General features: G+C 45.2%; 1 protein-coding gene across 1 annotated transcript in view; it reads left to right on the top strand.

The window, feature by feature from the left end:
- Window positions 1-2,574: 2,574 nt before the first annotated feature.
- Window positions 2,575-16,665, top strand: part of KCTD1 (potassium channel tetramerization domain containing 1) — a 181,114-nt gene continuing 167,023 nt past the window's right edge. Inside the window, exon 1 of the mRNA XM_045849894.1 lies at window positions 2,575-2,691. Within this exon, the coding sequence (XP_045705850.1) occupies window positions 2,683-2,691 (9 nt within the window). The 5' untranslated portion in view covers window positions 2,575-2,682. The remainder of the gene's footprint in view (window positions 2,692-16,665) is intronic.

Below are 16,665 nucleotides of genomic sequence, written 5' to 3'. Positions count from 1 at the left end.
TTGATCAAGTCAATAGGTTGGATCCTTTTAAAATGTCAATGACATAAAGCTTTAACAGAGCATCATTTTGTAAGTGTTGTCATTCTGAAGTATTAAAACATCTATAAAATAAACATTTCAAAACTCAATTTGTTCAAATGAATATTTTTCCCTTCAGAGCAGTTATCTTGGAAAGCAAAGTGCCCGTTGCTTGTATTTTGAGAATTGTCTTCAGCCCATTTGGGAAATAATGAGAAAACTGGACTCAAAATTTTAAGTCATATTTTCTTTTTTGACTCTAAATAACTAGACCATCTTCATCATTCACCTGTATCCAGACCTGGTATTAATTTGGGGTGGGGAGAGGGGATGTTCCAAAAGTTAAATGTCAAAGGACAAAGACATGTTGCCCTCAGAGATATTTAAAAGAATGTGCTAACAGGTTTTTAGTACAAGTCCAGAAAGAGATTTTGGAAAGTGCAGTTTTTAAGCCATGTCAGCACAATTTAGAACCGTGCGTAGTTCCTCAAGATGAGTGACTTCAGGGGACACCATCCTCCTGTCTCCTAGTCTCTTTGTGCCTCGTATTCGCCCTGTCCAGGCTCGGCTGGCTTGTGACCACCATTAAGCTGCTTCAGTTTCCTCATCTGAAAAGAGGTGGGAAAGACCAGATGCCCACAGAGAATCTCTCCAGCCCCATCACACCAGGACAATGATACAGTATTCCCCAGACTTTAGTGAAAAGTCACTTTAGGCTGCCAGGCCTTCAACGTATTAAGTCGTATCAATAACTGAAGACATCTCTTCCATAGTCTTTTTTCTTCTCACACGAATATATTAACACTTAGTGCCATTTGGGGGCAAAAACAAAGTTTAACTTCATTTGAATTTGGGGTATTATGGACATTTAAATTTATTACATATCAGAGGATGTATCCACCTTGTATGTGTGTGTGTGTGTGGAGGGGGGGAGAATGTACAAAGGATAACATGATTTTGTTTTGTGTTCTTTTGTAAGCCATTCTTTTTTTATTCCTACAGAAGGCTGATATTTTCAAACCAGATACTGTTATCATATGAACTTGTCATGATAAAAAATCTACCATCACCTGATTCTTATTCTGACATAAGTCTCTCGTGTCATTACAGCACTGATCTGACGATAATATTCTTTAAAAGCTTGGCCGTCCCCCTTCTGCTGGTATTGCAGAAGTTGCTTACCTTAAAAGTAAAATGATGATTAAAAATCACTTCCTGTGAAATGTTGCCTATTGCAGGTATTCACAAGACACGTCTGGTTCTATTGGGGTTCTCCGCGCCCCCCCTCCCGCCTTTTTTTTAGTATCTTGGCCTTACAGGCTGGTCTTTTTCATAAGAAATGTCAGCAAAATATTTGAATTAATGAACTGTGAAGTGCTCAAAACACATACCATTTCAAAAAGTATCCTGCAAGGATATAACACTAATGGGAGGTGACCTCTGAGTTACAACCAAACGTCCCACTCTAACTAAAAAGAATTAACAACTGGCTCAGGCACCGTCTCTTTGAACAAAGACCTAGACAGAAAGAAGTGAGGAGGAGTGGGGGAGGTCAGAACTGGAGTAGCATCTGGGGAAATGTGTTTATGTTAGAGTCTCTTCAGCTCTGTTGAGCACTTCCGTTAAATAATGGAATTATACAACCCACCCTCCCATAAAAGATACCAGGTGGACAGAAGCAAAGAGAAGGGAGCTGGGGAGGTATGCTCAGAGGGCTGATTAAGTAAACCTAAATTGTAGGTCCTTGGCTACACCTAATGTAGGTTTTGTTGTCTTTAATTTAGCTATTAAAAAAAAGGCAGTATAAGTCCTTCAATCTTTTTGCAATTCTGCATGGTTGAACATTTGAAATGAGTTTGTGTATCACCCCCAGGCGCTGATTCAGACTTGATTGGGGCAAAGCAGATTGCATGTGCTTATTTTTATCCACGTCATGTGGGACGTTATGTCGCCAAAGGAACCAAAAATGTGCGGCTCTATTGCCAAATTATCACCTATCCTTTGATCAGACAGGGCGGCGATCCTCCTCAACAAGTTGCGCGACCTTAGTGTAACAGCAATGTCAGGTCAACTTGAGAAAGTGAAGAGAGAGCCCTAAACACAAATAAAAAGAAACAACCAACAATCCTTATAATTATCATCATCTGCTGCTTTTCCCTCTTTTGGCAAAGAAACACTCCATCCATTTGCAGAAATCGCCCGCGGAAACGTTACATCAAAACTAATCACAACGATTAAAATCAGCTTTTCTGTGCAAGAGGAGGGTAAAAAGCAAGTTGGAGGCTGGAATAAGACTGTTTTTCCACCAAAAAAAAAAATCTGGAAAAAAATTTCCTATGTATATATTTATCTATACGTTTGTGTAGACCTTTATTTTTGAAGGAGATCAATTGTCTGCCCTGTGATCAGTTAATTTGATTTAAGTTTTATTTTGGAGATTGATTTAGACTGGAGGTAGAGGCATGAGCTAATTGTATCCTGATCCTTGCCTTGAGGGGTTTCAAAGCCCTGGAGCAACTCTTCTCTGTATTTTGTTCTGTCTACCTTAGCCAAGCTATTGCATTTCTCTCTGGTGTGGCGAGCCGAGCAGATCGCTGGGAGAGAAATCGGAAAAGGGGGGAGAGGAAAAGGAAAAGGGGACTTGGAGAGAGACTTTGTGCTTCAATGTTTCAGGTAAGATCTGACGGTTTGGGTTTGTTATTATTTGCTAAGGAGGGTATGGCTGGGACTTTGGGCGCAACTCGCTTTTACGCATGTGCCAGGCATGGGGCGAGAGCGCGGCACACTCGCGCACACAGAGCCCGCCGCCGCGGCTGGGTGTCCGCTCGGACCCGCGGCCGGCTCCTCCGGGACAGTTCTTGCCGGTTTTCGGCTTTCTTCCTCGAGTGGGAGCAGGAGCGAACGAGGCGGAACGGGCAGAAGGAGCGGGCGCGGCCGAAGGGGCCTGAGCCCGGGGCCGGGAGCCGGCGCGTCGGGGCCGGGCTTCCGGATCTCCCGGCCCGGTTCGGGAACTCGAAGCGGAGCAGCCGCGGCTCTCGGAGCCAGCGCCAGCGCCGCCCGCCCGCCGCTGGCGCGCCAGCCTCTCGGGCGGCCGCTTTGCAGCGGCTCTCCCCCCGCCCTCCCCTCCCTCCTCCCTCCTCGCCCGAATCGCGCGCGTCCCTTTCTTCCCCGGCGCAGAGCTCCGCGTCTGAAAACCAGCCCCGCCGGGAGCCTCCCAGCGCCGCTGGCCCCGACCCGCCGCCGCCGCCGGCCGGAGCGCCCCCGCCAAGCACACCACCCTGCGGGGCGCGCAGGGGCGGCGGCCCCCGGGGCTCCGCTCCCACGGGGGGGCGGGAGAGGACCGCCGCCCTGTGCTCGCAGGCAGCCTCGGTGGCGCCCCGGGACGCCCCGTGAAAGACGCCATTGTGGCTGCCGAGCGGATTGGGCCCCGAGGCGGTTTTCTCTTCCCCTTTTGCTTGGGCCGGGCCGCGCCGCTCCCCTTTGTGAGCAGCGGCAGTGCCCAGTGCTGTCCGCCGTCCGTCTCCGGCCGGGCTGATCCGGATTCACCGCCTCCGCCCACCAGGGCGCCTTTAAAGCCCCCACCCACCACCCCTCCCTTTCCCAGCCCCCCCTCCATACACCGCCTTTAGATGCAAACATTTCATTTATTTTTAAAAAGCGCTCATTCCTCTTCCTTCCCAGATAAAGGGCTTGGCACATGCTCCGAATTAGAAGGCTCCTTGGGAGGCGGGGACGGGGGAGGGGGCCCTGAGGTGGGGGAAGGACGCGAGCGCTGCAGGTAATGGCTGTGGCTTTGCCGCGCTCGTCTGCACTCCGCGGTGCCTGCAGCGCCGAGTCCGGAGCCCGCCTGCTGCCCCCGTCTTCGGGAGGCCAAGGTTTCCTTAAAGGGACAGTTTCCTGGCCGCCACCCGTCTCCGCCGTCCGAACCAGCGCTTGGGGCACTAAGGTGGGCGGGAGGGATGCCGTTTGGCTTCTTCCTGACCTCTTTCCTACCCCCACCTCCACCCGCGCCGTCCCCTTTTATTGAAATATGAAGTGTGCTTCCTCTCCCGTCCCCAAGAGGGACCTGGCTGGAAAATAAAGAGTCCGCGCCTCCTGGAAACAGAACGGGGTGGGGGGCGCGTTCCGGCGAATTCGCCTTAAAAGTGCGGCCGATCCCCCAAAACATCCAGGAAGATGAAAGCAGACCTGCGCTGCAGGACTTCCTTACCTGGACGCGTGCTCCCCACCGCCGCCCGAGCACCGCAACTTCCTAGCTAGCGCGGGTCGGCATTGTCTGCCTTTGTGCTTTCGAACACTTGCACTGTCGTGGAAACGGTTTTCTGGTATCAAAACGTTTTCACCGTTGACTGTGCCTCGGCGGCCGGCTGGGCGGGAGCCAACTAAGTTAGCGAAGTTGGAAGTCGGGCTGTCGGCTTTGTGCGTGGAGAACAGCACGCAGGGACTGTCCAGTATGCCCGTGGCCCTGGCTAAGAGGTGCACCGCAGTGGGCAGAAGTAATTTGGTACAAATGCTACATTATCTTTTAGATCATAGAACTGGCTGCTTTCAAAGCAAATCCTCGAGTCGTGTGGGTCTGTGTGTGTCTGTGTGCGTATCCTTGGTGGAACTAGTAGAGACATAACAATTTAACATACTCATTCTTTAAGAAACGTTTGCCTTCTGTTTTCAATCAACTAAGCTGGCAGCTAGAGATACAAGTTTATTTGAGAATACCCTCTGGGTACCAAGCATGCTTGGATTGTTTTAGCAAATTAAAAATGAGCAAAATGCTTTTACCTTCTCAGCAGTAGACTCCTTAAGAGACCTCCTGTTTTGTGGGCATGTGTGTGTGTTTTGTGTATTTCCAATGTGTTTGTAATGTGGAAAAGGAGAAAATAAAGCATTTTTAAAGACTGAGGCTGATGCCATAGAATGATTTGTTCAGTCTGCTTTTACATCAGGGAATTTACCTGCATATATGGGAATTTGTGGAAACAGATTCACCTTCTTGGTGAATTTGAAGTGGTAGTGGGGCCATTTGTCTCCTGGATAGTGGGAACGTGCCAGTCAAGTCGTCGTGTTTATATTTGTGTGACATTTGGCTTACCATGAGGAGCCGGTGTTCGGGAGACTGCCTACCGACTGCACCAGTTTGGCTCCAGAGTCCTGCTGCTGCTGGAATGGGAAGAAGTGTTAGCGATTGTTCGGGTGGCAGGAGGCTTCCTGTTTACCAGTTAGGGTGCAAAGGGGACCGCTGAATTTTAAAACTTTGTATCATAGGAAAAACTTTATTGGTGTAGGCCATGTGTTTATTTTAAAAGGTAACTAGTTGAGCAAAAGTATTAGACATTTGCTGAGAAGTGAATTGAGTGTGAATGATAATTGGCAAAAAAGCCTCCCACCACAATATTCAAAATGACTACAGTGATTTTGCTGTATTAATGATGCCCGAAGCACAATATGAAGTTCTCTCACGCACACTAGAGGTCTCTCTTCCAGCTGTAAGATTTTCGTGTTTGTAATTCCTCACTAGGACTTACCTAGGAGGGGTGCACAAGGATAACTTGGTTCATAATTATTGAAGTAATGGTGATTTACTGACCATCCAAATTACTCTGATGTGAGGTACTTATTTTGGAGAATATGCAGTAATTACAGTGCAAATTGTACTAACTACAAGTAAAGTAATGGCAATGAGACTTCTACTAACTTATGAAGAAAATATATTACTCAACTTGGTAAGCAGTATTATGGACCTTTTGGCATACAATTATTTATCCAAAGTAATCTGTTTCTAAGTGTGAAAGTAACTAGTGAAAGATATCAGAGAACTTGATGAAAATCAAACTTCTGTTTAGCCCTAGATTTTGCAATAAGTTGCTTGCACAAATGCTTGACGTTTCTAAATCAAAGTAGTGGTTTTCTAGTTTTGGAATGTGGTGTTTTCTGCTAAGATCTTTTTAAAAAATTACATTGCTTTTGAGTTATTAAATGATGTTTGTTTGCAAACTATCATTCATCAAGGCTTTTATTTAGCTGAGTCCTCAACTGCATTTCTGAACTTTGGGGGAGCTGACATTTATAATTTCCCAAACAAATGGAGCTTTTATTTTCTCTGCCTTTAAAATGAATGAACCTTCTTGGGAATAAAAATGAGATTTCAAATAAAGCATGAGTGCTTATTTTAATAGCTTACTCATGCAGAAGTGAGAAACACTTCACTTTCCTAGGCACTGTAATGATGCCCTGGCTTTCCATTCATAAAAAAATACTTGATGTAAATCACATTATGCTTGTTGGTGGGTTTGGTTTGAGAAAATCGTGCAGAAAACAAAGTAGATTATCCTTGAAGAAAAACAAGCCAATATTCCTTAAGTTCATTCACTCAGTCAGCAAATACTTACTTGTGTCTGCTGTATGAGAGACACTGTACTAGATGCCAGAGACACGGTGATGAGAAAAAGCATTCAGTGTCCCCAGTCTCTTGGAGTTTATGATTTAAACCCATAAACTCCAGAGACAGACGTTAGCAAAGCCAGTTGAACAATACACAGACTCAGATTAGTGCTATGAAGGAAAAGGAACAGGGGACTCTGTTGACATTAACCAAAGAGGGGCAAAATGGCCAAGACTGGGGTCAGGGTTCCAGAGGAACTGTTGCAAACTGAGATTTAAAGGGATAGGCAGGAGAAGAAAAGAGACGACTGAGACTAAGTTCTAGGCAAAGGGAAGAGGAAACAGCATTTGCCAAGCCAGGAGAGGCATGGCAAAGGGAGAGGAACTCAAGGGTTAACTAGCTGGGGTTGAGAGAGGGAGGAGGCTGGGATGAGAGAACAGCCTCCAGGGACAGGTCCCTGGTCTTAACCCTGAGAGCAGTGTGGAGGGGTGGCCAGGAGGATCCAGATGGGGGCGGTGGTGACATAATCAGATTTGTGTTTTGAAAAGATAATTATGGTGTCACTATGGGCAGTGAATGGAGGGACCAGGAGTGAACAGAAGCATAGCGCTTAGAAGGCTATTATAATTATCCAGGCAAGAGAAGGTATATTTGGGATTTGGGTAGGGGTGGAGGAAACAGAAGAATGAAAGAATTTAAGATCTCTTTAGAAGGTGACTGGACAGACATAGTAAAGGATTGGTTACTGGCAAACGAGGAGAAGGAGACAGCAAGTGGATGCCTACCTGGGTCTCTGGCACATTAACCAAATGGACACCAGGATTCTGCAGACTAGGGAGATGTTGTACCTTTCACTTCATTTCTAGTAGCCAGAATGAGTGCCAGTGATAAGCCTGATTCACATCCTGTGTAACAGGATTCACCAGGGAAACCAAGGTCCTTCTTTTATCCCTCCCATGCTGCCCAGCTGTGGATGGAGCACCTGCAGTGTGTCAGACACGATGCCCTCTCCCCTACGAACTGCACCGTGGTATTTCACTTGATTCAGCTCCAGCTATGCTGGAATTCACCCTTCGAATAGGCCTATGTTTAACCTTCTGAAACAAAATCAAGCCTGTGCCTTATAGTACAAATTAATTGTGCCTAAAAATATTATAAGCATATATTCAAAAACCATGAAAATTAACTGTTCGACCATGCTTTTCTAAAAGGCCATTCATGTACAAATCACTGGCACAATTATTGCAAATCACTCACTGAAAAAACTTTTAAGGACCTGAACATGGTCAAGTTTGTTTGGTCTGATTTGTGTGGACTCAGCTCTGCTTCCTCCCACTCAGATCTCACTGCATTTGTCCCTCACGTGTGTCTAGCTTTGTACCGACCTTGGCTAGTGTGGTCTCAGCGCAACATCTTCATACTTTTCTTAGGTGGACATTGGTTTTGGTGTTTCTAATATCTTGTCTAATTCTTTCCATTTGCTGTCATTTCTCCAAAACCCATTCCCTCGCCTCTGACTTCCCAACTGTGTGCAGGAAATAGTGTTTTGCCCAATAAATGGGTTATTCTTCCCCCAAATAACATTGGCTGATTAACTGTTAATTTTCAAACAACCTAAAATTAGGCAGTAAGTTTTTCTCTCCACATCCCAAGTTCTTAGGAAGTGGAAGACAGCTGCCGTGAATGTTTTATGATGGTTTCCCCCTTTGCTCATTGCTCTCCTTCCAGGAAATTCCAGGTTGGAGCGCCTTCCAAGAAATTCGGTTTCAGTTACTTCCAGGGAAACAATGTGAATGCCACTCTCTGCGTAGGGGTTTGATACAAATAGTCAACTCCATAGGCTACTTTTCTTGGTGGTTCCTCACATGGGTGGCCCTAAGGGCAGGCTCTGGCTGGAAAACCCTCCTCATTTTTGCCAAGTCACCTGGGGATCCATTTCTTCTGTAAATATGGGAATGATGATATCTCTCCAACCTGCCTTATAGGATTGTTGAGAGGAAAAACAAGTGTATGTGTGGCAAACTGACATGTACATAAGGACCATCAAGAAACCCCGAAGGGCATTTTTTGCCTGAAGGATCCATGGGAATTTCTGGCCCCTGTGGAGGCCAGTCTGGATTGCTGAACCCCAGAGCAACACTGTGAGGCAACCCCTTCTTCCAGGTGAAAGAATTAAGGGTTAGAAAAGTTGCGGGGCTTGCCTGAAGTCAAAGACAAGGCTAGTGGCAGCACAGAGGTCCAGCCCAGCAGGCTGACCACCAACCCCTGCACACTCCGCTGCCCCCACACTCCGAGTTCTTCATGTCCAGCAGGTACTATTCGAGCACTTTCATGGGCACCCGGCACAGAGCGCTTTTCTTCTCGGCCACCAGCTTCCACTCCTCTTGCCCTCTCTTCTTCCCCTCCCCTTCCGTCCATCCCTGATGTCTCCTCACCAACACCAGCATCCTACTCTTAAACCAAGAAAGAAAGAAAAAAAGTGGTTTGAGATTGTTAGACATCTGAATTGTTCTCAAGCTCTTGCTGAGCAAATCATTCACTTACGTGTGCTCTGTCATGCTGACCAAAATACGGATTTGTTTTCCACCCGATGAGAACTGACAATAGTTCAGGTCCTGCTGCCTACACCAGGCTGCTATGAAGGAGAGCTATGAACTGAAGAGAATGTTAACTAGATCGATTTCAAATGCTTGCTAGAGAAAGGAATAACCTTCCTGATAAATCTTTCCAAAGCATCTACTGTTGTCATCACTTACTGTTTTGTACCATGTTCTCTTTGCTGGAAATTTGTAGCAAGTGTGTATTTATAGAAAATGTGCATAAAACAAAAAACCGGATTCTCTATATGTGTGTGTACTGGGTGGGGGAGGGGTGGGGAGGACATTGGTCCATGTTGCCAGCACCTCCCTCTCCTCCACCTACCCCACCCGAATACCTACCCCATATTCAGATCCCACTCCAGTTCTTTCCAACTGTATTATCTTAGTTAAATTACTTAATGTTTCTAAGCTTTGGGTTTCTGAGCAGTAAAGGAGATAAGTCACCATAAATGAGATATAATATGAGATTGCTGTAAATGAGATAATAACAGACCTGAGTGAGGTGGTTCTGAGGACTAAATGAGAGGTAGAAGCCTGCCCCACAGTAAGCACTTGGGAAGCATTCACGTGGTATTATTAAGAGCAGGGACTATGTTCATTTATTGTTGCTTTCTCAGCTTATAATACAGTGCCTGGCTCACAGGATAAGTGTTCACTCATTAAATAATTACTGGATACATGAACACAGAATTTCAGAGGACACAAGAATAAAGCCAGATGGCAATTTCACTTCCTTGTAAGTACTTTTTGCCATTGACAGGAGGGTCCAAGTCCTTCCAGGTGCCCTTGCCTGATGGTTATGGGCTCTTCCTAACCAGTCAGAGCACACATTGGGAGCAGACCAAGTTTAACCTAGGGAATAACTATTGATGCTAAATGGGACCTTGCTTCAGAGATGTCATCAGTTCACCTTTTGATTATTCACATGAAGGTCTTCCTGTGAACAGTTGTCATGATGTATCCAAAATATGCTGACATTTAGAACTGATGGTGTGAAATGACGAACCACTGGGTTCTGAACCCAAGGTGTGAATCTGTGATTTTGGTTCTTACACAGCAAAGAAATATTGGAACAAGACTGATACCCATTCCATCCAGCAGATGGCAGTGCTATACATTCACTAACAAATTCTCAGAATAGCCTCTGGTCTTAAGTTCTCACTGATGCCCACCCTCAGTGAAAAAGGAAGTCTGAGCCGACTTTAAACCCAACCCACTACCTGCCACCATACCCACCCCGGGCTCCTCCTTTGCAGGAACAACTGCGGTTCAACAAGGCCAGCTGGAAGAATCACTCCTGGGAGTCACCCTCTTCCCCTGTGTTGTGGGGCAGGGCAGGCAAAGAAAGCCATCACTGTGGTCTGTTAGAATCCACTTCTGGCTGGTTCCCCGAGATGCAAACAATAAGTAAGAGGGCTGTTTTCCTGTGCACTTAAGCAAATCAACGGGAGAAAGTGCTATGGACCTCCGTCCTCTAGGATGTTACCACGTGCTCTGGGAGAGCACTTGATGCCATTTAGAAATCAGGAGTACTGGTACTGATGATAACCTATTTTAGGCAGGCATGTGATGCAACTAAAGACCCATCTGCAGTCCTCTCGCGTGGGGCAGTGAAATGCGCTTGGTCTTCCTGTTCCCTGGTACTGTGTGCTCACTACTAGCTGTGTGACCCCAAACTCTGGCTTCATTGTCTGTACGAATAGAGGTCATGACAGCCGCCTTAGAGGGCTGTTGTAAGAAATAAAAATGTAATGGTACAATGGATTTTACAATATATTACCTTGTATCGGTGTGCCCATTTTTGAGATGAAGAAATCGAGGCACAGAGAGATTTACTGACTTGCCCAGGATCCCATATTGATGAGTGATAGAGCCAGGATTTGGATGGTGTATTCAGGCTTCAAGTCTGTGCTCTCAACCTTCAGGCACTGCTGCCTCTTATGAATAATGATTGTTATTAATAGCTGATAATTATCAGGCACTTTCCTTGTGCTAGGAACTTCACACATGTTAACTCCTCGAGTATTCTCAGCCACCCTATAAGGTGGAAGCTATTACTTTCCCCACCTTATCAAATGAAGAAAGATTACCGGTTTCTTACTCTGTAAGAAACACAGGAAAACAAATTAATGTCAAGACTCTAATATATTAAAGTGCTAAATGGTGAGTCCCTTTGTAACTGCCACAGTGATTTAGAGATGAGAGAGCTCACCAATGAGACTATGATATACAGTATACAGAGTATACATTTATGTCCTGATTGCACAAGATAAGGTATGAGAAAAATGTTAGATGCCTTACTCTCTAAAATTTACATTACAGGGTTGAGCAAAACTAGGTTTACAGCTGCAAATACCCAAAACACAAAGTTTATTCTCTTATCATTATTTAGTAATTATTTATTATTTTCCATATGAATAACTTTAAACCTACTTTTGCCCCACCCTGTATTTATAGCTTCAGACCATCTTCAGGAATGGCAAATGGCTGGTGAAAGTTGGGGCTGATCGCACTCCTGTGTAACAACACCGCTTACCTTTTCTGAGAGTCACTGCTCATCATTTAATGAGGAGGTAGGAGGGAACAGGGGCTTTGCTAACTGCCCATCGCCTTCCTCCTGTACATGAGGGTCAGCTCTTAGCACACCCAGAAACTCAGAGTGGTGAAAGAAACAGAGTGGTGAAAGAAACTCACGTGCAGTATGAATGAGCTCAGCCTCTCTGATGGAAAATGCCACTCCAAATCTGGGATGGAAGACAGGTTTTAGAATCTGGAGTCTAACAACTCTGGAGCCTGCTTTCTCCACTGTGCCTCGGTGAGGTTTGGGGGGACAGACAACTCTCTAAATGAGGGGCATGTTTTCAGAATGAAGCCTTCCTCAGAGGCTGACAGCAACTGTAATTCAAAGATCCAAAGCCTCTGAGAAATGGACCATTCTAAGACTGCACAAGTCAAACTCGCTGTACAAGAACGGCAGGTGGTTTTCTATAGGAAAAAACATCCTAATCAAAAACAACTTCCAGTGTGGCCTGTCCCCACTTAACAGAAGTAGACAGAGGAGTTCATGACCAGTGGAGTCGAAGGGACCCTGCCAGTCGTGTGTATTGCTGGGCGACAAAGGAGGCTGAGTAACTAACACCCAGAAGGGAAGTTCTACAAAGTTCCACCTTAAGAAATCAGGACATTTCCTTCTTTCTTTTTTTCTCCCAGTTAAGCTTTTGTGCTCATCCATATCTTGGCACAATGTTAATACGTTCATTTCTGTCTTTATGTCTAAATGCCTTAAAAACTAATATTTTCAGCTAAAGCACGTTTTAAGAAGCCCAATCATTTAGCTAGACATAATTGAAGGGGTCTTCTTTGTTTTTTTTCCCCCTTTTAAAGAAAATTCTGAGTCAAAATGCATTTGAAGATGAAACTTAGACTCAGACTTTACTTTTGAAAGCGTGCACCCCGATTCCTTTTAGAGCCACACCATTTTTCAGTTGTATAGTCAGAGCATTTATGTATCTGATTTCTTTTTGACAGCTCTTCTGCAAACTATAAATGTATGATAAACACGTTTCCAAATTCTGCTAAGGAGTAAGACAGATACATTTTTTAACACTCAAAAACTGTACTGTTTGATAAATTTGTGTTAATGCAATAACCATTTATTATAGAAATGGGTAAAGTGCTTCTGAACTGATCAATTTATAAAGCTCATTGCAAATAATTGCTTTTAAAGCCATTTTCTAAATTTGAGTCTGTATAGACACACATATAGTACAGATACTTTACATCACTTTTTGGTTACTCAAGAGCTGATGGTATAGTTTCCACATGATCTATTGTCTCTTCTTCTTTCCACTGTTGTCTACCTTTTGGCCTCATAGTTTCTTTTTGTAACTCTGCCAAAGAAGGAAAAGGGGAAAGAAAGGAAATAAATTTCAAGTTCATTACTCTTTCTTTCTTCCTCCCTCAAATAACTTGACGAAATATGTTGGAAAGGTATCTGCTCCTGATTCATGCTAACAGAGGTGCCTAACAGTATGAACAATCCAAAGGAATAGGTAATCCAAAGTAATGTCTGTTAATATTTTGATGTGCTATGTTAATTAGGTGACTATTAAATTTTGCAGTCCACATTTGCACATGACTCTTGGACACACATTTTTCTCCACATCAGCTCCTGCAGTCATACCATATGACGTCAGCATTAACACAAATGACTTGTGCCACCTCTTAACAGCTAGTCTTTCCCAGGCATGAATGTGATCAGCCTTCTCCAAAGTATTTTCTAGCTTAGCAGTTAAGAAATTCAGTATGCAGCAAGTCACCTGGAAGACTTATTAAAACACAGGTTCCTGGCTCCACCCAGAGTTTCTCATTAGATAGGTCTGGGATGGGGCCTGAGAACGTGCATTCCTAACAGGTTCCCAGCGGATGCTGCTACTCCAGGGACCACACTTTGAGAACCTCTGTTCACAGGAAACAATAGGCTTGGAGATGCTCCTGGAAGGACATAAAAAGTATTCATCAGTCAAATGAATTTGGGAAACACTGTACCTTCTTTTCAAGTCTTGTGAGGTATTTTAAAGAGTCATAGTTAGCCTTGCAATGTGTGGATCAGTTTTCCAACTCATGTTTCCTAAATGTATTTGACCACAGAGCCCTTTATTCTATTAGTACCAATCAACTCTCAGGATTACTATTCCTGGGACACAAGACGAAAGGTTACCCTGCCTCACGGTGCCTTGATGGGGCTAAACTTCCACTTCCTGTTGGCAACCCCCTGCCATGGGTGCGGTTTGGACACCTCTCCAGCTCAGCAGTCTCCCACTGCAGCGTTCTCCTATTGACCAGGACATCTTACCCTGAAACTCATTCCCACCAACCCTACCTTTGGATTTACCCTGTTTTCTCTTTTCTCAGCTCTCTGGTCCTTCCTCTTTCCCTCCCTCCCTCACCCTCTCTCCCTTCTCATTCAGCCAAGCTCAGTGGACCACCATTTCTACCGTGTACTCACTAGGATCCTTAACACCCTTAATTCCTCCCTCGTGTGGTCCTCTCTGTCATTCCCACCTTGCCAACGCTCAGTCCTGGTTAACATTTTTTTTTCACTTTTGAGAGGGTCTGAGTGACACTAGTAGAATGTCACACAACTCTTCTCATTGGTCCCATTGCAGCCCTTCATCCATTTACCCGACCAGCAAGGACTCCTGGCTGTGTGAGGCACTGCCCTAGGCCTTAGAAACATAGCAACGAGCAAGACAAAAAGATCCAGGGTGACATGCAGTTTACATCCTACAGAAGGAATGCGAACTGAATCAAGACACGATTAAGTGCTATGCAGAAAATTGAAACAGGGCAGTCAAGCGAGACCCCCGTAATACGCTGACATTGAAGCTGATGTCTGGGTGGAGTGATGTTAGCTTTCCTCGCTGGTCCCTTGCTATTACTTGGTAGTCCCCAGTCCGTTTCTTATCCCATTCTCCACAGAAGCTGTTCGATCTTTCTACTCTGCTTAACACTCAAGCCTTTCCCATTTGTCAGATAAACTGGACTCATGATTTACTGAGAAGTTGTCCCGTCCACGGCTCCACTAGTTCTCTGTTGCTCTCCTTCTGTCCCTCCTCAGTGTCTCTTCTTCCTCTCTCCATTGGCCTCTTCTCTTTAGTCCTTGACTCTTTGCAAAACAACCCGTCTGTTTGTGTCCCCCAAAACCCATATGTTTAAGCCCTAATCCCCACTGTGACTGTATTTGGAGGTAGGGCCTTTGTGAACATAATTAAGGGTACATGGGTGATAAGGGTAGGGCCCTGATCTGATTGGTTTCCTTATAAGAAAAAGCACCACAGAGCTTGCTCTCTCCTCTTGGGCACAGAGAAGTAATGTGAGCCCACAGCTAGAAGGCAGCTGTGTACAAGTCAGGAGGAGAGCCCTCACCAGAAACCAAGTCACCAAAATCTTGATCTTGGACTTCCCAGCCTCCAGAACCATAAGAAATAAATTTCTGCTGTTTAAGTCGCTCTGTCTATGGTACTTCGTTTTGGCAGCCTGAGCCAACAAAGATGCCATCCTTCAACACAAAACAAAACCTCTCTGCCTCCTGCGGCTGCTTCCCTCGCTGACCCCCTCACTGCCCCTCCCTGCCAGCACACAGTCAGCGCTGCATGCCTCCTGCCCACCGCAGTCTGCTTCTCCCGCCTCCCTCCGCCCTCCTCTGTCCCCTCCCTCGAAGGCTGTACTTTTCAAATCACCTTTTATTTTAGTGTGTGTTCTTATGCCTTTTCAGAATGAGTAGCATTGAAAACCTGCTAGGCTGTTCTAGAAGCCTTTATTTTTAACTGCTCTTGGGATTGCAACCGCTGCAGTCTTTGAATGTTTCATGACACTTAACTGACCTCAAACACCAAATTTAATGTCTACTTGTCCATGAATCCAATCATATTTCTCAGTGAAGTTCCTCTGTTTATTTCCTCAACTGGATGTTTTTTCAAACAATGTAGAGGAATCGGGAGCCATTGTTACTCTGTTCTGTATGTTTCTACGTCAACATCATTGGTTTCCTACCACTTACCAACTGAACCGGTAATAGCCCTAAACAGGAGTGAAACTGTAAAAGTCAGGATTGGGAAGATGGTTTATTCTTTTTAAGGAAACTCTTCCTCCTGAACTCTGTCTTCTCTGTGGAATTTAATTAGATCCCATCAAGCTTTGCTTATTTAGTGTAATGTTGTTATAGACATATGCCCTGTGGGCCCTGAATCTCGGGGGGCAAGGTCAAGGGTCATTGCTTCCCCAAGTTGACCTGTGGCATCCAGACCCTGACCACTGTCCCTGAGGAAGAGGTGACAAGAGATAGAGGTGAAGCTGTGTCAGGTCACCTCACTTCACTGCTGCCATGGATTTCCTCCAAACCTTCTGTGCTGATCATGGAAAGTTCCCAGGTTGACCCCCAGGATACCCAAAAAGGAAAACCAAAAATTCCTACCCAGCATTGCAGTGATTTACTAGCAACTCCAAAACCATAAAGGGCATGGGAGGGCAGAAGGCAGAGAAGGGGAAATCGAAGGAGCCGTATCTATAAAGCACTTTGCATGGTGCCTGGTATGTAGTAAGTTCTCAGCAAACGGTAGCTGTCATAATTATTACTGTTGCTATAATATACACATGCACACATACATATATACATGTATATACAGGTATATGAGTAACATTTCTTTCCTGGTTCTACATGGAACCCACAAGGATTGAAAGAACTCAAGATGAATCCACGAGGCTCTTGGTGGAGATCTACCATGGCCGTTAGAGCTGCCCAAGGGCTGGTGCAACATTGCCGAGTTCTGTGCTGAAAGACGGGTCCTAGGACAGACTGGCAGTGAACATCTACAAAGAGTTAAGTGGATAGGCAAACACAGCACATGGGAAGGGCTGCACCATGGTCTCTAGGGTGAGGGGGGCTCATAAACTGGAAGTGAAGGGGATTGGGGGACAGCCAGTATAGAGACCAATGGGGAAATGAGAAAAAGAAGGTGAACATATGAGTCTCAGCTCCTGGGCAGCCTGTGAAATGTTCAAGTAATAAAACACTCAGCCAACAGGGAGGACTCTGCAGTGGGAAGAATTCACAAAACTGAGACTGAGTTTTAAAGGGCAGAGGACCTTCTGGTGTGCAGAAAGTAC

This window comes from Phyllostomus hastatus, unplaced genomic scaffold (genome assembly GCF_019186645.2).
Source record: "Phyllostomus hastatus isolate PE091 unplaced genomic scaffold, TTU_PhHast_1.1 phas_contig_80, whole genome shotgun sequence".
Taxonomy (NCBI): Eukaryota; Metazoa; Chordata; class Mammalia; order Chiroptera; family Phyllostomidae; genus Phyllostomus; species Phyllostomus hastatus.
The sequence above is the reverse complement of the archived record's forward strand: the minus strand, read 5'-3'. Positions and strand labels throughout refer to the sequence as shown.